Source organism: Galleria mellonella, unplaced genomic scaffold, assembly GCF_026898425.1.
Source record: "Galleria mellonella isolate WM207_F2 unplaced genomic scaffold, CSIRO_AGI_GalMel_v1 utg1166, whole genome shotgun sequence".
In the NCBI taxonomy this organism is placed as follows: Eukaryota; Metazoa; Arthropoda; class Insecta; order Lepidoptera; family Pyralidae; genus Galleria; species Galleria mellonella.
In genome coordinates, this window is record NW_026441979.1 from 15,106 (window position 1) to 42,255 (window position 27,150).

General features: G+C 38.5%; 1 protein-coding gene across 1 annotated transcript; it reads right to left on the reverse strand.

Annotated features, from left to right (window-relative positions):
• Positions 1 to 27,150, reverse strand: LOC128200660 (uncharacterized). Its single transcript, XM_052894778.1, has 7 exons — positions 26,991 to 27,150; positions 18,824 to 18,977; positions 16,892 to 17,058; positions 14,136 to 14,331; positions 13,564 to 13,736; positions 12,798 to 12,926; positions 1 to 261 (listed from the first exon to the last, which is right to left on the reverse strand). The coding sequence occupies exons 2-7, from the start codon at positions 18,972 to 18,974 to the stop codon at positions 58 to 60; spliced, it is 1,020 nt and encodes a 339-aa protein (XP_052750738.1). The 5' UTR covers positions 18,975 to 18,977; positions 26,991 to 27,150; the 3' UTR covers positions 1 to 57.

The window sequence follows — 27,150 nt, forward strand, 5'->3', positions numbered from 1 at the left end:
TGTCATCCCAAAATTATATTTTATTGATAATACACAAATGCACAACAGGTTACCGCATCACTCCTTTTTCTTTTTACTCGGCGACTCGCTATCTCTGTCACTAGCGCGCCGCTTTCTATCGCCGCCATCTTGCTTTTCTTCTTTTGTCTCTGGCACGACTTTTTTCACGCGCGCCGCTTCCGGCGAATATGCCCATAAAAGCAACTCTAGATGCTCTTTGGTTGGTTCATCTTTCTCGTTGAATAGTTTAGCTTCAGCGTACTGTAATTAAATTATTTGTAATTAAAAATATAATTTGTTTTTACTTTGAATCAAACGGAATAATTACTATATTATTATTTTAGCCGTCAAACTGTCCACTGCTGAACATAAGCCTTCCCCATAAGGGGTGTTTTGCCAGTAGTTGGCACGCTTGGCAGGCGGGTTGGCAACCGCAGGTAGGTTTTTACAGATATTTTAAGAGGGGCGCTACTACCCATCCTTCGGTGTAAACAGAATAGTAATGTGTTATTATTATTGAAAGACGGGATTTTTCAAGCAGAAAAACCTGTGTTAAAGCATTAACAATATGCAAATAATATTATTCACTCCTGCGTATAATGAAGCGGTTTCAGCGGTAAAACCAATGGACGACTGCTAAGTTAAAAATAGATAATCACACACAACATCAACCAGTAACAAGAGCCGCTCATCACGGCATCGCGAGAACGCCAATCATAGCGCAGGAGAAATTTACATGACCTTTCAGGTTTTCAAAATTGTAACGGACTCGCAAAACAAAACTTCAACGTATAACATCAAATTTATATTACATCAACGCTTCAAATTATTATCTATTTTATTTACCCTAGTTAAATCGCTGCAAATACTAGGTGTATTTATTCATCATCATCATCATCATCTGTTCATCATCAAACGCAAGCGCACATCATTAACATAATTTTTGGACCTTCGTTCCGGGATCTTCAGAAACCAGAATTTTTGGACCTTCGTTCCGGGATCTTCAGAAACCAGAGCATATTTTGGACCTTTGTTCCGGGATCTTCAGAAGCCAGAGCATACGGTGGACCCCAGTTCCTGGACCTTCAGAAACCAGAGCATACGTGGACCCCCGTTCCTGGACCTTCAGAAACCAGAACATACCTTGGACTTCGTTCCTGGATCTTCAGAAACCAGAGCAACGACCAGTCAAGGAATATTGTTGGATAGAAGACGCAAGCTGGACACGAACATCAATAAAGCGCAGTTCGGTAGACGTACCAGCCAAGATATCCCACAACCTTCCCCTTCGTTTGTGTTAATACCGTGTTTTCTATACTTCTAGTGCCGTGTATTAACATTCATAGCATCACGCTGACCGCATTCGGTAACGGTCAGAATAAACAACGCATCGGATTCGCAAATCGTAAGTACCCACATTCTTTCCACAAACCACAGTTATGGATAAGACTAACCTATCTATTCCCATTAAGTCCCCTACTAGCTCCCCCAGTAAGACTAGTAGTGAAATAAATGTTTATATACGCAAAAGGGGCGTGATAAAAGGTAGACTTACTAAATTACAAAAATATGTAGAATCAGTATGTTCCCAACAGGCATTATTTAAAAAGGCTGAATTTAAGTTACGCATACAAGGTGCTTCTTCTCTTTTAACCGACTTTAACGAAGTTCAGTCTAAAATTGAGGAACATTCTGATGATATCGATGAACAATTAGAGTGTAGAGAGGAATTCGAAACCAGTTATTATAGTGTGATTGCTAGGGCTGACAGTGTGCTATCTGACGATAAAATCTCTGAACAATCTCATCAGGGACCTCTTAATATGGTCAAACTACCGACCATCTCCCTACCCAGTTACGATGGATCCTATGAGAATTGGTTAGAATTCAGAGACATTTACCTATCACTAATACATAACTCTAAATAAATAACCCCTATTCAAAAATTTCATTATTTAAAATCGTCATTGAAGGGTAGTGCTGAATTAGTTATAGATTCACTTGAATTTTCAGCATCTAATTATTCCGTCGCATGGGAGTTACTAATTAATAGATATGATAATAGCAGATTGTTAATTCACAATCATATCAAGGCACTATTTTCAATTCAGCCACTAACAAAAGAATCACCAGTATTATTAAGAAAGCTCGTTGACACCGTCCTAAAAAATATCCGCGCATTAAAAATTCTCGGCGAACCAACAGAACACTGGGACACACTAATTATTTTTATAGTGGTCTCCAAGTTCGATTCGAATACTGAACGTGAATGGGAGCAACACAAAACACTCCTATTCTCACTTAACACCAGTGCATCTGAAGGTCAGTTGAAAGTTGATAGTCTACTTGATTTTATTTCGCGTCGAGCAGACATGTTAGAAACGTTATTAAGTACAAATCATAATTTAACGCACAATATTAATAAAAAACCAACTCATAACTCATCGCAGAGGGTACACTGTAACGTTTCTTCCATGTCCACGAATAAATATCAACAATATACACCTGTACACCGTAAACCTTGCCCCATGTGTCATTCTAAACATTCATTATATTCGTGTCAATTATTTTTAGATTTATCAATTGCCGATAAATATAAATTAATTACACAAAATAAACTATGCGAGAACTGCTTACGCTCCGGACATTCCGTCAATGACTGCCGGAGTGGTTGTTGTAAACATTGCTCGAAAAAACATAATTCTATTTTACACGAACAAAAGAGCGCTTTAGCACTATTCACATTAGATGGCAAATCGCATGTGCCCTTATCGACATCGAATAGTGACTCAGTATTATTGTCTACTGCTATGATTGAAGTTTGTGACAAACGTAATAACTATCACAGCGCACGGGCGCTACTGGATAACGGTAGTCAGCGATGTTTTATAACACAATCGTTTTGCGAGAAAATAGGCACGCCATTAATACAGTCCACTCATACCTACAGATGGGCAAAGCACCGGGTTTAAACCCGGTGCTTTGGTAAAAACCCAATAAACACCCATAAACTCCCATAATCACCCAAAAAAATAGGTTTTTACGTATTTTTTTGAAAATATGTAAGTAATACCAATAAATTATTTTTATAAATTGTATTGATCAATTCTACAATATTAAATAAAACGTTAACTAATAATATTTCAGGAAATTTTAAAAATCTATATATAATAAAATGAAAGTAATTAATTTTCAGTGTTTTCATGTTGCAGTTGATCAACATGTTGGCCTTTTGCTTCCCGTAGATACTTTAAAATTTCTTCATAACACCTCGTTCGCACACATGGCCGTATATATTTAAATTCTTGAGCCACTAACAGTCCGAAATACTCATTTCTTTTATCCTCTTCTCCATAAATTAAGCATTTAGAACAGTTTGTTTCTTCTTTCAGTAAATTTTCTTTTACTTTATCCTCGTTTTTTTTCTTTGTTGCGACGACGCTGGGTAAATCATCTGGACACTGGGTCTCACTATCGCCAAATATATTTGGAGATCGGCTTCGGCTACGGCTTGGCAGACATTTTTTTCTTTCTACAATTTTAAATTAAATTTATTAGAATAAATGCTTCGAACACACGCGATCTAAGTACCTTTTGTGTTTATTATACCTTACCTACCTAGGTATAAAAAGAGTACTTACGTAGATTTTCTTTTATTAACTGTTTTATACGAAGATCTTGATCTCTCAAATTAGCATCCATTTTACTTCCAGTGATTATCAACTAAATTAATAATCCACAAAGTATTAAATAACGTTTTTATGAAATATTTAGCACAAAAACAATACCCTTTAAATATCGATCGTCAGTAACTGTGGCTGACTTACCTATATTCTAGCAAGCAGGACTGCCAGATGTGAAGGGGAAATCCCCAATAAATTGTTGCATGTGACTGATGATGTGAGCATGTTCGTTTCATAATAAAAATGTTGCCAGGTAACCAAAAAGTCGTATGTTTTTGTGCGAATTACGATCATAATCTTTACGATCGTACATTAAAAAATAGACAAATAATAGTATGAGTACGATTTAAATCGTATATCTGTCAACCCTGCTAGCAAGACAGCGACAAAATCACGTTGCATAACAATGTAGCCCAAGCTTATATCTTATGAAATATACGGAAGAGATACGGACTTAGAAAAAACAGAAATGTTGTTCTTTGTGGAAGTCATTGATGAAATTCTATGTATTTTAGCCCGCAAACTTTCTTCAAACAAAAACAGCGCCATCTAGTATCGAGTTCTGTAATTATCTCTTTGTTTATGGATTTGAAGTAAGACCGCCACGCATGCAATACATTATGACTGGGGATTCCCCTATTCGTCGACGCTGAATATGAGGCGACGACAATCACTGTCAAACGTGTTCACTATTACTCTGACTCTGGTAACGTGACTTCCTGGTAACGTGTTAGGTAGGAAAAGCAGTAAAAAAGTGCATATTAAGGGAGCAGATTTGAAATAATATTTATACTTAACAAGAAATAATTAAAGGTAAGTGGATTTTTGAATGATACAATTATATCATGATCACTTAACAATTTTAACTTAAAATTAGATGTATTATTACAAGCTTTTATTTAGCTTGCGTTATGTAAATAAAAGTATGTAGGTATGTTCGTATGTTGATGCAATTATCCTCAATCCTCAACCGACTGGGATAAAATTTTCCATACACGTTTATTTTGGATGATAGTGCATAGTTAGCTGAGAGTCGTCATTGGATAATAATGGTGGATAGCCTAAGATGTGTACTAGATATTTATTTTTAACATAATATGCGTAAGTACCTAATCGAATTAAAGAAGTTGCTGAGAAAAATACAGAACAATACGATAATAAACTAGCGTCTGCGTTTAATCCTCCGAGGAGATGTAATTTTACAAAGGTTTTTTGTATTTATTTTATTATTTTTTTAATAAATTTATTGTAAATAACAAGAAATAATCATTGTAAAAAAATAGGCACTCTATTGTTGAATTTTCGTCAGACCAACTAATCATCGTTCATTTTTTTAGGTTCAATGGGGAGACCTAAAGATTTACGCATATGGGAGCACTACCGTACTTTACCAAACAAGTCTGTTTCTTGCAAGCTTTGTAATAAGGTCTACAAATTCAGTAATGCTGCCAAAATGCTTCAACATCTTATCACTTGTCCAAAATCTCCAGAAACATTAAAAGACTCTATGAAACTTATAAAAGATAGCTCGTCCAAAACCAAAATGTCTGGACTGTCAGAGATAGAGACAAATGATTCTTTTATAAGCCCCTCGTCGTCTGCTAACACTACAATAAATGCTGAGTTTCAAGACACCGATGATCATATAAAAACAGAATTAGCGAGAGCTATATTTGTAACAGGGACGCCATTATCGATGGTGCAACATCCTTTATGGATACAATTTTTCGAAAAATTGCAACCAAAATTTAAAATACCTTCACGTAAAGCTTTAGCGACAAAATACTTAGATAAAATATATAGAGAAATGCGTTTTGAGTTAAATGAGGAACTAAATGCTTGTAGTTACTTACACCTTCAGTGCGATGGCTGGTCTAATTTAAGAAATGAAGGAATAATAAACTTTCTTATATCAAAACCTCAACCTGCATACGTTAAAAGTTTGAATACAGAAAGTAATCCTCACACTAGTGAATACCTTAGCCAAGAAGTTGAAAAAGTAATGAAAGTGTATGGAGCAAATAAGTTTCTTGTACTTATTGGCGATAACGCTAGAAATATACAAAAGGCATTCGAATTAACAAAACTCAAATATCCACATGTTGTTCCTCTCGGTTGCTGTGCACATATCCTTAACTTGTTGTGCCAAGATATTGTAAAGATACAAGAAGTAACTGTGTTTATTATGCAAGCCATAAATATAATAAAAACTGTTAAAAGGAGTCAACGATTAAGTTCCTTGTTGATAAAATCAAGGCAGGGTGAAGATTCTACACAAACACTAAAATTGCCTTGTGCTACAAGATGGGGAAGTCATGTTACTTCGTTAAAAAGTTTGAAAGCAAATAAGATAGCTTTGCAAATATTAACAGTTAGAGAAGATGTAGTAATTTCAAGAGATATTAAAGATTTAATTCTAAGTGATGATTTCTGGACGAAGACAGGGGAATGTATAAGTATTTTGGAACCAGTCACTGAAAGCATATTTTACTTAGAGAGCGACCAGAATCGTTTGCATCGCACATACATTACATTTAGAGATGTACAAGCTAAGATACGTTTTGCATTAAATGAGATTTCGACATTGAGCGAAGAAAGCAAACAGCAGATTCTAACATCAGTATCTTCAAGATGCAATATGGCAATGAGGCCAATACATTTTGCAGCATATATTCTAGACCCCAGGACTCTAGGAGTCGAACTTACTCAAGAGGAAGAACTTAAGGGTATGGAGTTTATCTACAATTTAAGCCAACACTTAAGTTTGTCAAATGTAATGGCAGATTTGGCGTGTTATAAAGCTAAAGAAAACTTTTGGGCCAGAGGATTTGTATGGAGCTCATTAGATAGCATTGAGCCCCTAATATGGTGGAAAGGTATTTGTGGTTCCACTGAGTTAAGCAAAGTAGCGATTCGTATTCTATCAGCTCCCTGTACTTCGGCAGCCACTGAGCGTTCCTTTAGTATCCAAGGCTACATACATAATAACAAAAGAAATCGACTTACAACTGAAAGAACTGAAAAAATTTCATTCATTTGTTATAACTGGAATCTTAAACATAAAGCTGAATGCGAGGACATTCAGTTTAATGAAGAAAATACCTTAGAAGCTTTCATTGAGCAAGTAAATGAACATAACAGTTTAGACGAAATAGAGCCTATCGAACCTATACAATTCATCGCTTGTAATAACTCTGAATCTGACAGTGATTGACTGTAGTTTTACATTTTACTTTCATCTCTTTCTTAATAAACTCAAAATCAAATTAAAAGTTTTTTATTCTGTAGGCTGCATAATAATATTGTCTATGTCCAGTATAGTGGACGTCTTGCGGCTGAGATGACGATGATGAAGTACAAAATCATAAACACCCAAAAATTTGGGTGTTTATGGGGTTTAAACCCAATAAACCCAAAACACCCGGTTTTTACCCACCAGACTTTAAACCCACCCAGGTGGATTGCCCATCTCTACTCATACCATAAAGGGTGTAGGCAGCGCGGTAACACAGTGCACGCAGATTTGTAACATCATCATCAAATCCCTGTGTAGCCCCTACACCACAAATATACAATGTTTAGTTATTCAGAATATTACATCAGATTTACCATCAACATCAATTAATATAAATAATATTCGCATTCCGACTCACGTACAGTTAGCCGACCCATCATATCATGAGTCACAACCGATTGACATTTTAATAGGTGCGGACTATTTCTGGGATCTCCTTGACGAAGGAAAGATTCGTTTAAAGAATGGTCCATTTTTACAAAATACCAAATTGGGATGGATCATATCGGGGCCTATATATAACAACACACACAAACATTCACAGGTTCTTTGTAATTTTACCCACTCACTAGACACACAGGTGAGAAAGTTCTGGGAACTTGAGGAATTTCCTAGGGCTACTGATATACATAGTGATGAGGAAAAGGCTTGTGAGGAACACTTTATGAAAACTACAACTCGCACAACAGATGATAGATTTTGTGTAAGCATCCCCTTTAAGATTGACCCTCTTTTATTGGGTGAGTCATATTCACAAGCAAAAAATCGTTTTTACGCACTTGAAAGACGATTACAACACACACCGGAATATAAGGAATTATATGTTTCATTCATGAGGGAATATATTAGTTTAGGCCATATGTCACAAGTACATACATACAATACTCCACACTACATATTGCCGCATCATGGAGTATTTCGCGCACATAGTACTACAACAAAACTACGAGTTGTATTTGACGCGAGCGCGACGACCACCTCAGGTAAATCGCTTAATGACTTACAACTCGTAGGTGCTGCTATACAGGGTGACTTAATTGCCATTTTATTACGTTTTAGGCAACATCGGTGGGTAGCGTGTGCCGATATCGAAAAGATGTATCGGCAGGTATTAGTGAATCATAATCAACGCGACTTACAATTAATATTATGGCGCGAAAACCCCACAGATGAGTTAGGTATATATCAACTCAACACAGTGACATACGGTACAGCATCGGCACCTTTCCTCACCCCTATAAAACCTACCAGTATCCCGCGGTTGGAGCTGTGTGGTGCTCTGTTAGGTGCTAGACTTTTCGAAAAAATACAACAATCACTACGGTGTCAATTTAGTAAGGTAGTTTTTTGGACCGACTCGACTATTGTTCTCGCTTGGTTACGAATGAACCCTAATTTGCTGAAACCTTTTGTTCAAAATAGGACCGCTGAAATACAAGAATTGACAAGTGACCATACATGGCGCCACGTATCAGGCAACCAAAATCCAGCAGACATAGTGTCCCGTGGATCCTATTTAGATACATTACATAGCTGTAAATTATGGTGGGAGGGCCTCCTCTTTTTATTCGACATTACTTATGACGCATCAAAGGACAACTGTACTGAATCTAAGACTAACACGGACTGGTCAGTGTTAGACTTGCCTGAAATCAAGTCAAAATCAGTACATTGCAATCACATTACACATCAAAACAATTGGTTTCCATTCCATAGATTCTCTCAACTCAATCGCATGACACGAGCCTGCGCCTACATGTTACGCTTCATACATAACACAAAAAATAAAATTAATAAACGGACAGGTGTGTTGAGTGTTAATGAGTTGAACGAATCACAACAGAAATTAGTATATTTTACGCAACTAGAGTCCTATTCCGACACCTACGATATATTAAATAAACACGGTCAATTAAATAATTCGCACAATTTATCAAATTTAAATCCTTTTATCGATAAAAACAATTTAATTAGAGTAGGCGGTCGACTTAATAATTCTACTTCATTTTCTTACAATAAAAAACATCCCATATTGATACCAGCTAAACATCACTTCACAGTACTACTGTTTCGTGCAGAACACAAGCGGCTACTACATGCAGCGCCACAGGCTCTCTTGTATGCGATAAGGGAAACGTGGTGGCCTGTTAGTGGACGGAATGTTGCTAAACAAACTGTTTATAATTGTGCCAAATGCGCCCGATTTCGAGCCAAACCCCTCACACCGCTCATGGGTAATCTACCCATACAACGCGTAAGCCCAGGATTTGCCTTCATGTATACAGGGGTTGATTATATGGGTCCAGTTTATATTTTAAACCGCAAAGGTCGAGGTGCACGTATTGTAAAGGCATATGTTGCAATTTTTATTTGTTTCACTACTCGTGCAGTTACTTTAGAGTTGGTAGGCGATTTGTCAACAGATGCGTACTTGTTGGCTATCAATCGGTTTATTTCTCGTCGTGGTAAACCGTCTGATATATTTTCTGATAACGGCAGAAACTTTGTCGGCCTTATGAACGAATTTCATAAGTTCCTCTCTAATTGTTCACAAGATATTTTAAATTACGCTACTAGTCACAGCATAAATTTTCATTTTATACCTCCTTATTCTCCTCATTTCGGTGGTTTGTGGGAAGCAGGGGTTCGGTTATGTAAGCATTCTTTGCGAAGGGTAGTCGGGAATTTACATTTAACGTACGAAGAGTTCAACACGGTATTAACTCAAGTAGAAGCTGTCATGAACTCTCGTCCCCTTAGTCCTATGTCCACGGATCCTCATGATTATCTTCCATTAAGCCCTGCTCATTTCTTGGTTGGTCGTCCGCTGACCGCACCTCCGTGCAACGATCTTCAAGACGCCGCGCCAACGAGTTTGACACGATATCAGCGCGTGGAACAAATTCGCCAACATTTTTGGACAAGATGATCCAAAGAATATATATCCGAGATGCAGACAAGGAATAAATGGAAAACACGTCAAGCAGACTTAAAACCAAATACATTAGTACTCATCAAAGATGACCACTTACCTCCATTAAAGTGGCATTTGGGTCGTATCGTGTCCACTGTTCCAGGCAGCGACGACGTATCAAGAGTTGCTGATATAAGGACCGAGTCAGGCATCATTAGGCGGGCATTCTCAAAAATATGTCCTCTCTGGGAGGAAGACTTGAAAGTAGAATCTTTCAAGGCCGGGGGCATGTTAAAGCATTAACAATATGCAAATAATATTATTCACTCCTGCGTATAATGAAGCGGTTTCAGCGGTAAAACCAATGGACGACTGCTAAGTTAAAAATAGATAATCACACACAACATCAACCAGTAACAAGAGCCGCTCATCACGGCATCGCGAGAACGCCAATCATAGCGCAGGAGAAATTTACATGACCTTTCAGGTTTTCAAAATTGTAACGGACTCGCAAAACAAAACTTCAACGTATAACATCAAATTTATATTACATCAACGCTTCAAATTATTATCTATTTTATTTACCCTAGTTAAATCGCTGCAAATACTAGGTGTATTTATTCATCATCATCATCATCATCTGTTCATCATCAAACGCAAGCGCACATCATTAACACCTGTAACTCTACGACCTTTCCACGATCTTTTGTGCTCGCACTTTTCTAAGTTCGCTGCTAATTCCTATCAATGATAGGAATTTTAAGACGTTTTCCAAAGGTATCTCCTTTGGAAAACGTCTATCGTGTATGTACGAGAGGGCTACAGCGACACAATCAGCGCTGCGGCGTTTCTTCCTCACTGTGACAAAATCTGCAACCACTTTTTGGGCATAAGCCCAGTTGGGCCATATGCTTGTTTAGTTCGCAGTGTCCAGCGAGAGCCCTTGTTCGTACACACAAATTGTTTTTACTCAAAAGAATTCATTTCTAACAGTAATTTTTTGAAAACCTCTTAATCAGAGCTTTTGAGTGATTTAATTCTAGCAATAAGAGCCAGATATTATTAATTTTTTTATACAACTCAGAATGACAAACAAGCTGACGGCTCACCTGATGGAAAGTGGTAACCGTCGCCTATAGACATGAGCAGTACCGTGGACATAACAGAGTATACTGTTTCGTCCATGATACCCCCCATGCGTTGCCATTCCTGAGGACTCAGGTGTTATTCCTCTGTACCCTGTAAATTCACGCCATATCCCACCCTTCAAACCGAAACACAGCCATGCAAACACAACTGCTTCACGGTTGAAACACGAATGGGACAGAGGTGGACAAGCAAACGACTTTTGTACAAAGTCAAAAAGAAACACCAACAAATGCATTCCCAAAGAGGATTGACGTCAGACAGGGGCCGGTCGTAAGACTAGAAGCCAAATCTTTTTTGTAATATGGGGATAAAAAACAATACGCTGATTACAAATAATAATTGGGATAAGGATGGGATGATAATGTTTTAGACTAGCTTAGACTAGTTCACCTTGACCTGACCTTTTGTTCGCGACATTATAATTTAGTTCTGTAATTATAGCAATATTTCATAGTTATCTTTAAGTTACCAGACGGAGACTTTGTACAAAAGTCGATTGCTTGGGTACCTCTGTCCCATTCGTGTTTCAACCGTGAAGCAGTTGTGTTTGCATGGCTGTGTTTCGGTTTGAAGGGTGGGATATGGCAGTGAATTTACTGGGTACAGAGGAATAACACCTAAGTCCTCAGGAATGGCAACGCATGGGGGGTATCATGGGCGAAACAGTATACTCTGTTACATCCATGGTACTGCTCATGTGTATAGGCGACGGTTACCACTTTCCATCAGGTGGGCCGTCAGCTTGTTTGCTATTCTAAGTTGTATAAAAAAAAAAATTGATTGTTAGCATAAGTTGTTAGTTTTTAATAGAATAGAATAGAATAGAAATCATTTATTCAAATAAACTTACATTGAAGCACTTTTGAAAAGTCATTACATTTTTTTTTAATCTACCGCTCGTTCGGAAAGCTGTCTCATCACAAGAAGAACGAGCAAGAAACTTGCGTGTTGCTCTTTTAAATAATTTTATTATTACTTTACATTTTCAAGTTTAATTGTGTGAATACAAACCACCAATTAGCACTAATTCAATTAAATACTCAAAAAGAAAAAAAAATATTGAATACATAACCAACTGGTTAAACAATTAATAAGAGGAAATCAGTCATAGTGATTAGAGCAGACCAGTCCCTACAAGCAGCACCCGTTCACGAGTATGACGGATGAGCCAGCCATCACTGCGCTCGACCATATTTTAGGGAGCCCAATGACCCGGCCCACCACGCCGCCACAAGTCTGGACATTTTAGTGAGCATGACTACTCAAAACACTAGACCACGTCAAAGCTACTCACAATTGCCATCTGATAGTTATAGTATTCACATTTTACATAAGAATGCATGCGGCAATTAATACAAAAAAACCGCTACGCTTTCATATTTCTAAAATTAATCAATTAAATCAAGAAAGCAATGAGAAAATAAAATTATAACGTTGTATGCTAATAAACTAATTATTTACTTGATATGTTGTCATCTATGAATTCGTCTATCCTGTAATAGGCTTTCTTACATAAAAATTGTTTAATATAAGATTTGAATTGCCTCTCTGTCAGATTTAATGCAGATTCCGGCAGTTTATTATAAAATCTTATTATATAATCATTCAAATTGTAACCTTTATAGTTGTTTATAGAATGTATGTTTTAGTTTGTAAGGGAAATAAAGCATTTATTATGTTGAGTCCTTTATTACCGAGATTAGAAAATAAGGAAAAATTGTAAAACATTAGTAATAAGGATATTTGAATTGTAAACCTTTTCCTTGAGGTCCTTAAGTGCAGTATTCCTAACGATGTCCCAGGTCTTGCCGGAGTCTGTGTCCTGGACGGTCCGCAACCTCTTGTACTCGCCGTTCACCGACGAGTACGCCGCTATGAACGATCTCTGCAACCAATGATACAGTAAAAATGTTTAGTGCCTCGTGATTAGAGAACACAAATCCCGGGGTGCCGGATGACAAAGTCAACAGGGCTTTACATATGCAGTTACAATAATTATATATATATATATATATATCTTATATATAAAATTCTCGTGTCACGGTGTTTGTTACCAAACTCCTCCGAAACGGTGACCCTCCCCAAAAAATTACTTTTATTTTTTTGACAAATTTTTCCATTTTTATTTTATTATAATTTAGCATTGAAATATACATACAACTTCAAATTTTCACCGTTTTACGATCAACCCCTGTATTTTAATCGCGATTTTTATATTTCGCAATAAGTGGTAAAACAACGTTTACGGGGTCAGCTAGTATATATATAAATTTATTGCATAAATTAAAACATATCAATAAAAATAATTCTTAAATAAAAAAAAAACTTTTTTGCGACCATAGACGCAAAAAATATTTTTTTTTCATCATTTTTATATGTTATTGTACTCATGCTTTCCTGGGTGAGCGTATTGGAAGACTGTAAGGCTCACCCAGTGGATGTAATAAATAAATAAATAAATTAACTCAAAAAAAATTAGGTGCATGCCTACTATCATCCATTAAAAGTGTCACAAAATGTACCTGCTGTTGAGTGACGCTGTCGCCGGCGGACTTGAGGGCCGTTCTCACGATGCCCAAGCTCAGGTACGGATTGTTCTGTTTGCTCAGGTGCAAAGTGTCGAAGTCGTCCAGGAACTTCTCGAATATTGTAATCGCTTCTTTTATATTGGACAACTTGGTCTCGTCACGAGTGCCTGGAACGGTGAAATGGATTTTAAGTGTAGGGACCAGAGTTGAAATTTAAATATTCTTACTAATGGGGATAAGTTGGGGGAAGGGATTGTTAGTAATGCGGACAACCAGTGCCATTGCTAGCAATATACGCTGTCAGGTCCACGGCTGCCACGTGACGTGGTCCTCCGATTCGTGTTTCTACCGTGAAGCAGTTGTGTTTGCATGGCTGTGTTTCGGTTTGAAGGGTGGGATATGGCAGTGAATTTACTGGATACAGAGCACATAGTATGGCAACGCATGGGGAGTATCATGGGCGAAACTGGGTACTGCTCACGTCTATAGGCGACGGTTACCACTTTCCATCGGGTGGGCCGTCAGCTTGTTTGCCATTCTAAGTTGTATAAAAAAAAAAAACTTACATGTGAGTACTCTCTTCGCCCTGCCAATCAACCCCTTGACGGCCAGCTTCTGGTAGTCGGGGTCGCGTCCCTCCAACTCTTTCAGGGTTCCATCTGCCGCCTCCTTGTCCTTGAAGCCTAGACCGGGCACCGTGTCGGCGGGCAGCTCCTTCTTCTCTTTCGGCTTCTCCTCCATTTCCTCATCTGAGTCTGAGTCCTGGTAAAAGGTAGGAATAGTTAGGATTTACTAGCTTTTACCCCGGGATATGATCACTGATCAGTAGCCTATAAAGGGAGGAAGAGATTGTTAGTAATACGGAATACCAGTCCCATTGCTAACAATAGGGGAAAGGGATTATTAGTATTGGAGACGTTACTCCCCATTGCTATCAATATACTCTATCAGGTCGACATCCACGCGGTTCCCCTTGGAAACCATCGTGACTAATTTATCTAGGCCGGCAGCACACCTGCAATGCCGCTGGTGTTGTGGGTGATCATGGGCGGCGGTAGTCACTTACCATCAGGTGAGCCGCATGCTCGTTTGCCCCCTATGTTGTAAAAAAAAAAATCGTTGAATTCATCACGGAGGGCTAACTGACCTGCCTTTTCATCCTCACCTGTCATCCCTCACTGGTGCCCCACCAACGTATACCGTTAGCGCGGGCGGGGTTACCATTCCGAACTGGAATTCAGAACTATGGATTCTGGAATCCATAGTTCTGAATTCCAGTTGTATTCATCTAGATGTGCTAACTGACCTGCCTTTTCATTCTCACCTATCATCCCTCACTGGTGCCCCGCCAGCGTATATGAAATTTTATCAAAATCTGCTTAGTAATTTTTAGACCAAGACTGTTCGATAGACAGGGAGTTCATCCTCATACCCTACAGCCTGAATGGTCGCGTACAGCGCGGTTTCAGAGATGTTTCTTCCCATGAACACTCAGGTTTTGAAATGAGCTTGCTGCTGAGGTTTTCCCAAGAGACTACAGCATGGAGTCTTCAAAAGGGGGGTAAAGAGGTTTCTTCAGGGTCGGAAACGCGCGCGTAATACTCCTGGTACAGCAGGCGTTCATAGTCTACGGTAACCGCTTACCATCAGGTGGGCCGTATGCTTGTTTGCCACCTCAATGGTATAAAAAAAAAGATAACAAGTTCTGTACTGTGGGACACAATCTTTAGTTATTGTTTTCACACTGGTTTCGAAAGCACAATTCACGGAACCCGCCGTCGTATCGCCAACACGTGACGCCGAGTCAGCGCAACGCGACGGCCGGAATGTTCGTGGAAACGGCCGTTGTCCGTGGGACTACGTTCCGTTCCCACGTTGGACATTCGACCCCTTTTAAGTTGTAATCCTAGTTTAATGAAATATAATATTGTTTAAAACTGTTTTCATTAATTTTCTATATTAAAATTACGCCATTACGTGCCCGTTGCTGAAGTTAATCTATTTACCCCTTTTTTTAAATAATTCCATGCTATAGTCTCTTGGAAAGACCTATGTTTTTTTCAATGGATGATAATGGAATGGTGACGCCACCCGCGCTATCGGTATACACTGGCGGGGCACCAGTGAGGGATGATAGGCGAAACTGAAGCAGGTTAGTCAGTCCATCGTGACGAATTCACTAATGAATCAATCACGACGGTCTCCAGGAGGAACCGCGAGGAGGTCGACCTGATAGAGTATTTTTATTAGTAATAGGGTTACCAATCCCAATTTCTAACAATCCCTTTCCCCCCAGACCTCGGTTTTGAACCAAGTACAGGTACTGCTGCCCATCCCTCGCTCTCTTTTACTCGCCTCTTACGACACCCACGGGAAAGAATGGAGTAGCTTATTTTATGCCGGGATTGCAAGGCCATAAGGCCATATTAGGTTATATAAGTTATTAATTATATAAAACATTAATTATAGATAATTATCTAATATATAAAATTCTCGTGTCACGGTGTTCGTTACCAAACTCCTCCGAAACGGCTTTACCGATTTTTATGAAATTTTGTGTGCATATTCGGTAGGTCTGAGAATCGGCCAACATCTATTTTTTTATACCCCTCAATGATAAGGATGACTCTCACAAAAAAAAAATTAATATTTCAATAAATTTTTCTATTTTTATTTTATTATGGATTTAGCATTGAAAAATACAAACAACCTCAAATTTTCACCGTTTTACGATCAACGCCTGTTTTTTAATCGCGATTTTTATATTCCGCAATAGGGTTTCAAGATGGCAATCGAATATAATTTTCATGTACAGTTTATAATTACAATTTGCTTTGATTATATATTTTTTCTTAATTTAAATTAATCATAAATCCTCACCGGTCGATAACTGATCAACTACCAATCGATCAGTTACATTACGGAGTAGGGATGAGGACGAAGCCGGCCTCCTTTCCTATTTTCTAGAAATAATGTATTTGGCAAAACAACGTTTGCGAGGTCAGCTAGTAACTTTATAAAATACAATTGTATCAAACAAAAACACATAACAATTATTCAGTTCTGTTAACTACATATACATATAACATCGACTAACTATGTCACCGAAGGGGGAAAGGGACCCCATTGCTATCAGGTCGACCCCCACGCGGTTCCCCCTGGAAACGGTCACGAATAATTCTAGTGGAATTCGTCACGGTGGGCTAACTGACCTGCCTTTTCATCTTCACCTGTCATCCGTCACCGGTGCCCCGCCGGTGTATACCGATAGCGCAGGCGGGGTTACCATTCCATTATCAACCATTGGAAAAAAAAGAAAAACCTTGTCATCGCCATTCTTCTCGTCCTTCCTCTCTTCTCTATTCGACTCAGTCTTCTCTTCCTTCTTATCAGTCTTCTTGTCCTTGTTCTTATCCAAGTCCGCGAGCCAGTTCTCGAACACCTCCATTGCTTCTTTTATATTCTTTATTTTGTCTTCTGCTTTGGTCACTGCAAATAAAAAATAAAACAAAAATTTTAAAAAAATGTCTCTCTCTCTCTTTCTAATTGGAAATATATGTTTTATATTTATATACAATAAATTATTTCAGTATGCTTTGTGGAAATTGTTATCTGTGACTTGAACGAAAAAAAAAATGTATATATATATTTTATGCAACTTTGAATGGCAAATAAGCTAACGGCTAACCTGATGGAAAGTGGTAACCGTCGCTTATAGACATGAGCAGTACCGTGGACATAACAGAGTATACTGTTTCGCCCATGATACCCCCCATGCGTTGCCATTACTGAGGACTCAGGTGTTATTCCTCTGTACCCTGTAAATTCACTACCATATAAATGCTCATGATTGTATTGTAAAATTGTAAAATCTTTATTATAAATAATTTACATTGGACACATTAAAAGATTTAATGTACAATGGCGGACTTATTCCATAGAGGGAGCTCTCACAGTCAACATTTGAAAAGCTGAAAGAAAACTATAGAATGTTCAAGGACAAAAACCGTACAGCTAAAGACAGAGTCAATGATATCGAGTTACATTTGAACATGTAATACAATAAAAAGTAATTGTACACACCTATATATGTAAAATAATAATAATACATAAATCTACACACATAAATATATATAAAAACACATATATTCACAATTGACTCAATTAAATAGGAGTTTCGGAATAAAATACCTGCTTTAAAGGATTTTAACGACTTCGCCATCTTGAAGTTACTAAGAAATGAAAACAAAAGACGTGCATGCAGCATGTAGGTACAGTGAATGACTTGACATAGTTTCGAGTAATAAAATTGAAATTTGTCGACTGTTACCATATTGGCAAATGTAATACGTAACATGTTCAAATTACGATGAATGAATGAGTATACTTTATTTGCATTATACAATATAGGGAATAGGGTTTTGGGGAGGGGGGAAGGGATTGTTAGTAATGGAGACTAAAAATCCCATTGCTAGCAATATACCGAACCAGGTCGACCTCCACGCGGTTCCCCCTGGAAACTATCATGGTTAATTCCTGATGAATTCATCATGATGTGCTAACTGGCCTGTTTTCATTCTCATCTATCACCCTTCAGTGGTGCTCCGTCAGCGTATACCGTTAGCGCAGGCGGGGTAACCATACCATCATCATCCATTATAAAAAAAAGATATATTTTTGTATAGTAGAAAGGTCTCCTTCCATTCTGGGGTGGATACCAGATAATTTTGGGCTGGGTACAGCCCACACGGTCTACGTAACTAAGCTGATGTTCCAATCTACTATCGCTGAGTCGAAAAACTCCATTACCAAAATAAAGGTTTCTTTTTTTAATAGATGATAATGGAATGGTAACCCCGCCTGCGCTATCGGTATACACCGGCGGGGCACCAGTGAGGGGTGATAGGTGAAGATGAAGTAGGTCAGTTAGCCCATCGTGACGAATTCAACAAGAATTGTTCACGATGGTTTCCAGGGCGAACCACGTGGAGGTCGACCTAATATATATTGCTAGCAATATATTGCTAGCAATGGGGCTGTCAAACTCCATTGCTAACAATCATTTTCCCCCCACCAAAATAAAGGTTGCCTGGAAGAGATCGCTCTTAGCGATAAGGTCTCCCATTGTTTTCTAATTGTGATTATTTCTTGTAATTGTTTGTATCTATAATAAGTTGACTATTGTAATGTTACGGAGGGAACAATAAAGAGTATCTATCTATCTATCTATCGACTTATTTAAAAGCATACTTACTGGACAGCACCCTCTTCGCCCTACCCAGCAGACCGCGCACTGTCAGCCGTCTGTAATTCATCTCGTGCTGTTCTAGAAGCTTCAACGTCTCTTCCGCTTTGGCTTTGTCTTTGAAGCCGAAGCCGGTCTCTTCTTTGTCGTCTTTGCCCATTGTCTGCAATGTAAATACAACATTTAATAAATGAACATACAGATCAATGTGTGGGCGAGGGATGGGCAGCAGCGTCCCTCTTAAAACATATCTAAAAGCCTAACTGCGGTTGCCAATCCGCTTGCCAAGCGTGGCAACTACTGGCAAAATTCTTCTTACGGGAAAGGCTTATGTTCAGCAGTGGACAGTTAACGGCTAAAGTAATACTTCATCAATGTGTTTTTTTTTATTGGATGAAAATGGTATGGTAACCCCGCCTGCGCTAACGGGATACGCTGGCGGAGCACCAGTGAAGGGTGATTGATGAGAATGAAAACAGGACAGTTAGCCCATCGTGATGAATTCATCAGGAATTATCCATGATAGTTTCCAGGTAGAACCGCGAGGAGGTCGACCTGGTTGGGTATATTGCTAGCAATGGGATTCTTTGTCTCCATCGCCTCTGCCGTCGCCTCTGTGTGATCCCGGCGTAGAATAGGTCACCCCTTTCTTACTCGTGGTTGTCGTAAGAGGCGACTAAGGGAACTTAAATTTGAACTTAGTAGCGTCTAAAACATTGTTGTAAATATGTGAATTCGTAACGTGGAGTGTTTATAATTAACTTTTGTTTTAAACGACCAGTTTGTTCATCAGCAACGAAAAATGGTAAATCAGAGTAAATTTATTTATTTACTCATTAGTACATATGGCGGACTTAATGCTAGAAGCATTCTCTCCCAGTCAACCGTAGGGAAGTGTCAGAATACTCGAATGCGGTACTACTAATTATTGATATACATACATACTAAAATTACATATATAAACGAATAAATATATATAAATAACAAATATACTTACACATATATGACATATACTACATTATACACGAAATTGAGAATAATATAAAGCACTTACTGCTCGGATAAAGTAAAAAGTGAACGTGAACGTTTTTTTTAAATTCTATTCATTGTAAAAATAATTATCAAAAATAGGTTAAAAATTGACGAAGATATTGCGCCGTAAAAAATTACGTTTTTTATTGGCGTGAATTGAAATTACAGGGTACATAGGAATAACACCCGAGTCCTTAGGGATAGTAACGCATGGGGGGTATCATGGGCGAAACAGTATACTCTGTTATGTCCACGGTACTGCTCGTGTCTATAGGCGACGGTTACCACTTTCCATCAGGTGGGCCGTCATCATGTTTGCCATTCTAAGTTGTATAAAAAAAAATACTGTAATGCGTTTGGATTATGTATGATTAAGAACTTACACGAATCTCTAATTCGTTGTAAGTTCTCGTGGGCGAATTATTCAATGTTTCGGTTACCACTTTACAATTAGGTCATCAGTTTGTATCATTCTAAGTTATATTAAACTTGGAAGTACGCTGTGAGATAAAATCCGAAATTAGACAATCGGCAGAAAAACTAAAGTGACCGACATGATTCGAAAAAACAACAAGCTTATGAAAAATTTTCAGGCCGACTGTGCTTCTGTAGGAGGTTAGTTCGCTATCTCATGTCCTTATAATGGGAAATGTGAATTTTGTTTAAAAAAATAATAGTTTATTTGCTCAAATATAGGTTTTACAAATGCTACATATTAGGTAATTAGGTCTCCATATTTTACCATTCATGTCGTGGAAAACATGATAGAATCTACACTTAGACGTGTCTTTGTAAATTTTTAAAGCTTTACTCGCATTCTAGGGTGGGCATCGCACAATTCTGGGGCGAGTACAATCCACCTGAGCCACTCCCAGCTCTTAAATACGCCCTGTGATGATGACGATGGGGCGAAATTATGTTTTGGCAAGTTATTATATCTGCTCCGGCCTCTGGATTGATAGCGAAATCAAATAAATATAAATGGTGCCTTACGTCATCCGGCGACAATGATCTCACGATATATACAATATACACACATACACAGATTACATACAACATACGCACACAGTAACGTGCACTGTAATACGAATTGAAATATACTTGTGTATAAATATTGTAAACATGGAGCATACATGAGCGTATATGCAAAAATAAGGCAACCTTGACAGAGTTCGTTGTATTTATTGACGTATTCTTATTATATGTAATATATGTATAATAAAATTTGATATAAACTGTAACATATTTCATATATGTAATCCCGGCATAGAATAGGCCACCCCTTCCTTTACACGTGGGTGTCGTAAGCGGCTAAGGGATGGCGAGGGATGGGCAGCAGCGTCCCTGTTAAAACAACTTCAGAGCCTAACTGCGGTTGCCAATCCGTCTGCCAAGAGTAGCACATACTGGCAACTCCCCCCCCCCCTCCCACAAGGTGGAGGTTTTTTTTAATGGATGATAATGGAATGGAAACCCCACCCGCGCTATCGGTATACACCGGCGCGGCACCAGTGAGGGATGATAGGTGAGGATGAAGCAGGTCAGTTAGCCCATCGTGACGAATTCAACAAGAATTGTTCACGATGGTTTCCAGGGGGAACCACGTGGGGATCGACCTATTATATTATAAGGCATATTGCTAGCAATGGGGCTGTCAAACTCCATTGCTAACAATCCCTTTCCCCCCAAGGTGGAGGTTTCTGTTCAGTAATGGACAATTATAGGCCGATATGTTGATAACATATTTTTTTGGAATAGAGTCAATTTTTAATATACAAAAAAAGAAATATAATTAAAAAAAAAATATTGCTCATAACTGTAAACACTGGGGTCAGGGACATTTGTCGTCTGTCACATCTGTTTTTGAGCATAATAACATTCAAATTGGTATAGGCGAGCCTGTAGGCTATGGTGTACCATGATACTTAATTATTTGATCCACTAACGGTGTTATTCCAGTTATTGTTACATAGATTGTCCACAAATACTTCAAAATTGTTTAACTTTCGTGTTCCCGCTGGAATACCTCGGAAACAGATAACACCTTTATGTCCTCCGTTAAGAAGAACAGTGTTAGGAGCCAACTCGCCTGTACCCGGATTATGTAGGACTCTGAACGCTCACAGCGATCAAATTGACATCAATTTTGGATCCATCAACAGCAGATGTAACTTATTGAGGAAAATCTTAGAATGTTTCGCCCATGATACCCCCCATGCGTTGCCATTCCTGAGGACTCAGGTGTTATTCCTCTGTACCCTGTAAATTCACGCCATATCCCACCCTTCAAACCGAAACATAGCCATGCAAACACAACTGCTTCACGGTAGAAACACGAATGAGACAGAGGTACCCAAGCAAACGACTTTTGTACAAAGTCTCCCATGGACTAACTGACCGGCTTCCATCTTCACCTATCATCTTTCACTGGTGCCCCACCAGTGTATATTGACAGCGCAGGCGGGATTAGCATTCGACTTTCACCCATTAAAAAATACTAAGGCACGAAAAAAAAAACTATCTTTGTAATCCCTGATTAAAATATTCAAACTAAGTATTCTGAGAGTGGTGAATAAAAAAAAACAAATAAAAAAAAACTATTCTGTGCTTATTAACATTTTTAACATACTTTAATAGCTGAGTGTCCGAGGAATGATCTTGATAAAATAACAAAAACATAGTGGACATTATAAATAAAAATCTAACTTGGTCGCTTCATTACGCAAACAACACACATACATAGTCTATGATCACATTTCAGTGCGTGACACGCTTGACCTAAGTAATCGCGTGACGTTACCGTTAAAAAAATGCCATTTCGATTTCGCGCCTTTTACAATGTCAAAACAAAACAAGTTTTTTTTTTATATTTTCAAGATCAAACAAAGGAAATGTTTCATTCATCTTTAAATACGTACGTGACAGAGTAGATTATTACATATTCACGATTAAAATGATTGTCGTAGATCGATTTCGCTGAATTGAAATTGGAATTAAGGGGGTATCATGGGCGAAACAATATACTCTGTTATGTCCATGGTACTGCTCACGTCTATAGGCGACGGTTACCACTTTCCATCAGGTGGCCCGTCAGCTTGTTTGCCATTCTAAGTTGTATAAAAAAAAAAGACTCGACGACTGTTTGTAGAGCATTTTTGAAGGCATTCAGACGCGAGTCGAAGATACCAATTAGAGGGCATTTAGCGGATAATTAATTATAATTACAGACATGCAGGTGATCGGGTCGTAACACGACGTATTGTTCTTGTAAACGCAAAGTGTAAACGTTTTAGAAGTTTATGTTACAGCTTTATGCAATTTAGAATGGCAAACAAGCTGACGGCCCACTTGATGGAAAGTGGTATCCGTCGTCTATAGACATGAGCAGAGTACCTAGCAATATGCGCTATCAGGTCGACCTACAGACAGTTCCTATTGGAAACCATAGTGGTCAGGGGGGAAGGAATTATTGGTAATGCGGACTATCAGTCCCATTGCTAGCAATATACCCTATCAGGTCGACCTCCACGTGGTCCCCCTGGAAACCATCTTGCTGAATTTCAGGTGTATTCATTACGGTGGGCAAACTGATCTGCCCTTTCATCCTCACCTACCATCCCTCACTGGTGCCCCGCCAGCTTATACCGTTAGCGCTAGCGGAGTTACCATTCCATTATCATCCATTAAAAAAACCATAGTGGTCAATCTCGTCACCTTTCATGTCTCACTGGTGCCCCGGTGCACACTAGTTACACTGGTGGGGCACCAGTGAGACATGAAATACGACAGCCCATATTGCAGCGCATGAAGTTAGCGCAAGTGTGACGTATTTATTGGTCTCGAGGCGGTTTGTGGGATCGTTGGCTGTAGTGTTTTTTTTTTTCAATGGGTGTAAATGGTATGGTAACCCCGCCTGCGCTAACAGGATACGCTGGCGGAGCACCAGTGAAGGGTGATAGATGAGAATGAAAACAGGCCAGTTAGCGCATCATGATGAATTCATCAGGAATTAACCATGATAGTTTCCAGGGAAAACCGCGAGGAGTTGGACCTGGTTGGGTATATTGCTAGCAATGGAATTCTCAGTCTCTATTACTAACAATCCCTTCCCCCCCAGCTGTAGTGTTTGCACAGTATACGTACAGTGCGAGCATCGTAGCGGATGCACCATACCAATATTGTTATGAAATGTGGTTTTGTTTGCTTAACAGATGCTTATATTTTGCATTGTGAATAACTATAATTGGCTAACATGTAGGAAATGTAATTTAATACGTATTTAATTATGTAAAAAGCTGCTGTTATCCCAAATAAAATAAATAAATAACAATGAAAGCAGGTCAGTAAACCTATCCTGAGTTATTCGACAAGAATTCGACGAAATCTCTCTCTCGTACTCGCTGTGCCCAACAGGGTCCATAATTGAAATGTTATCTACTAATTATATTATGGAATGCAATAAGAAATAAATAAATAAATAAATAAAAATATATTGCTATCAAAGAGACCGTTAGAAAATTGTTTTAAAACTGAAAATCAACCATTCAGTTCGACCGTCAAAAGTAGGTATTTTTATTTTGGGGCAATCATGTAAAAACATAGGTATTACGCGAAACAGTGGAGCGCCAGTGATGTCATTATGTATTTACATAATTTATTCCAAGCACAAGGTTAACTCGAGACGGTACAGAATTCGAGTGGCTAAACATAGTTTCGTAATGTTTTATACATTTGACATAGCTAGAAAGATATTGCCACTTCAGCTTGCTTAGCTGAAGTGGCAATGGGCTGGTCACGTAGTTCGAAGAACCGACAACCGATCTATCTATCCTATTTAAGAGCTGCGCTCTTGTCGGTGGAGTTCCTGCCACTCAATACGATTAAGCCAGTCTCTTCACCTATTGAAACGACACGACACCATCTCCTTCCTTGATCTGCCTGATGTAACTATGCCTCGGTCTCCCTCTAGGGAAGAAAATGCATGAATAGCGACTTTATACAGGCAAATGCAGTGTAACACGATCGCAGACTACGCAGATGTAGTGACGACCTCAAATGCATTGCAGGGAGTCAGTGGGTGCAGGTGGCTCAGGACCGTTCCTTATGGCGGTCTATGGGAGAGGCCTATGTCCAGCAGTGGACGGATAATGGCTGAGATGATGACGATTCACGATATGTATACAATACGCACGCTATTGGGATATTTTTACATGACTTTGGAAAGGGAGACTTTGTACAAAAGTCGATTGCTTGGGTACCTCTGTCCCATTCGTGTTTCAACCGTGAAGCAGTTGTGTTTGCATGGCTGTGTTTCGGTTTGAAGGGTGGGATATGGCGTGAATTTACTGGGTACAGAGGAATAATACCTGAGTCCTTAGGAATGGCAATGTATGGGGGGTATCATGGGCGAAACAGTATACTCTGTTATGTCCGTGGTACTGCTCATGTCTATAGGCGACGGTTACCACTTCCATCAGGTGGGCCGTCAGCTTGTTTGCCATTCTGTCCACGTGTATTCATCCCGATGGGCTAACTGACCTGCCGTTTCAATTTTTCATTGTCACCTGTCATCCCTCACTGGTGCCTTGTCAGCGTATACCGTTAACGCAGGCGGGGTTAACGTTCCATTATCAGACAAAAAAAATCCAGATTGGTTTTTTAAGAAATACTGAATGGGTTTACTCATTTGCTCCACTATTTGCTCTCCAACCATTATCTGATACGCCGTTAAACTTTCAACTCTCTCAATAGTAACCATTGCCTTCGTCTTGTTCGCAGTGAGACAAAAACTATCATAACAGATTTACTGTTATTTTAAAGAACATCTAACTGTGAATTATTTTTAATTTTATTTTACTTTGTACACAAATAGTAAAGACAATATTTCAGAAAAAAAAAATTATGTAATTTATAACATTTTTTTTTCTTCTATTGGCTTTGGCTTTTTAGGGTAGCCATTAGCCATTTTTAAGTTTAATTTAAAAAGCATTGGAACTGAACGTCAGAGATTAAGAACTTGTTCTTAGTTCAGAGACAAGTCTATTTTTACACTATGCTGTTAGGCTAAGGAATATAATACATAATGCTTAAATTTACCACAATGTAATATAGTTTCCAGGACAACTGGATTTGGCACCACGCTCGTAGAATCGTGTAAAATCATAACTTTTATATAATATACACACATATAAAGTAGAGTAGCGAACAAGCTGACGGCCCGCCTGATGGTAGTGGTAACCGTCGCCTGTAGACATGAATAGCATCATGAATATTACGGAATCCACTATAAACATTGTAACGTACATAGTAGGGGGGGGGGGGATTGTTAGTAATGAGGACTACCAGTCCAATTGCTAGCAATATACCATGTCAAGTCGATCTCCACGTGGTCGCCCCTGGAAACCATCGTGGTGAATTCCAGGTGTATTCATCACGATAGGCTAACTGATTTGCCTTTTCATCCTCACCTATCATCCCTCACTGGTGCCCCACCAATGTATACCGTTAGCGCGGGCGGGGTTACCATTTCATTATCATCCAATAAAACTTAATCCACATTCATACATGAAACATTATTATATACTATATCAAATCGGCTTTACAGCAGACACACGAATGGGACTAAGGTACCCAAGCAGACGTCTTTTGTATAAGATCTCCCTGTGCTAGTGAATTATTTTTTTTAATTTTTAATTATCAGTAAATCCGAAACCCGTCTCGGAACATACACTATTTACTTAAGAAAATAATCATTAAAACCGGTCCGCAAATGGCGAAGACACCACGTGACAATACGTAAACAAAAATATAGTTCAATTCCTGTTTCATTCAATTCGGTTTGATCATACCGACGCCCATAAAAATAGCTAAAAAATATGTTTTAAATATCAATTGTTTCAACTCGACTTTTTTTTTTGGCGTAAACAAATCACATTTAGAAAATATTTATCTCAAGTATTATATTATCTGTACTATTCTTTTTTCTTTTTTCTTGTTCATACTTTTTTAAAACAACAGGCAAAGATATCAATAGCAAACAGCCTAATCGGTCGTTAATTTCCTTTTTAGCTGTTACCTATTACTTTCTTAAATTTTTTTTTATACATAAATAAACAAGCAAAGATAACAAAGATTGAGTACTTACATTTGTTATGTGTATTAAAGTATTTCCAAAATAAATATTACACTAAATCACTGACTATTTATAAGTAAATTAAGTAAGTACTGTTATTATAACACCGGTTGCAGTCTTTTGACTAAACTCTATACTGATTCAAATGTATTTGTGAGGCGGGAATAATTCG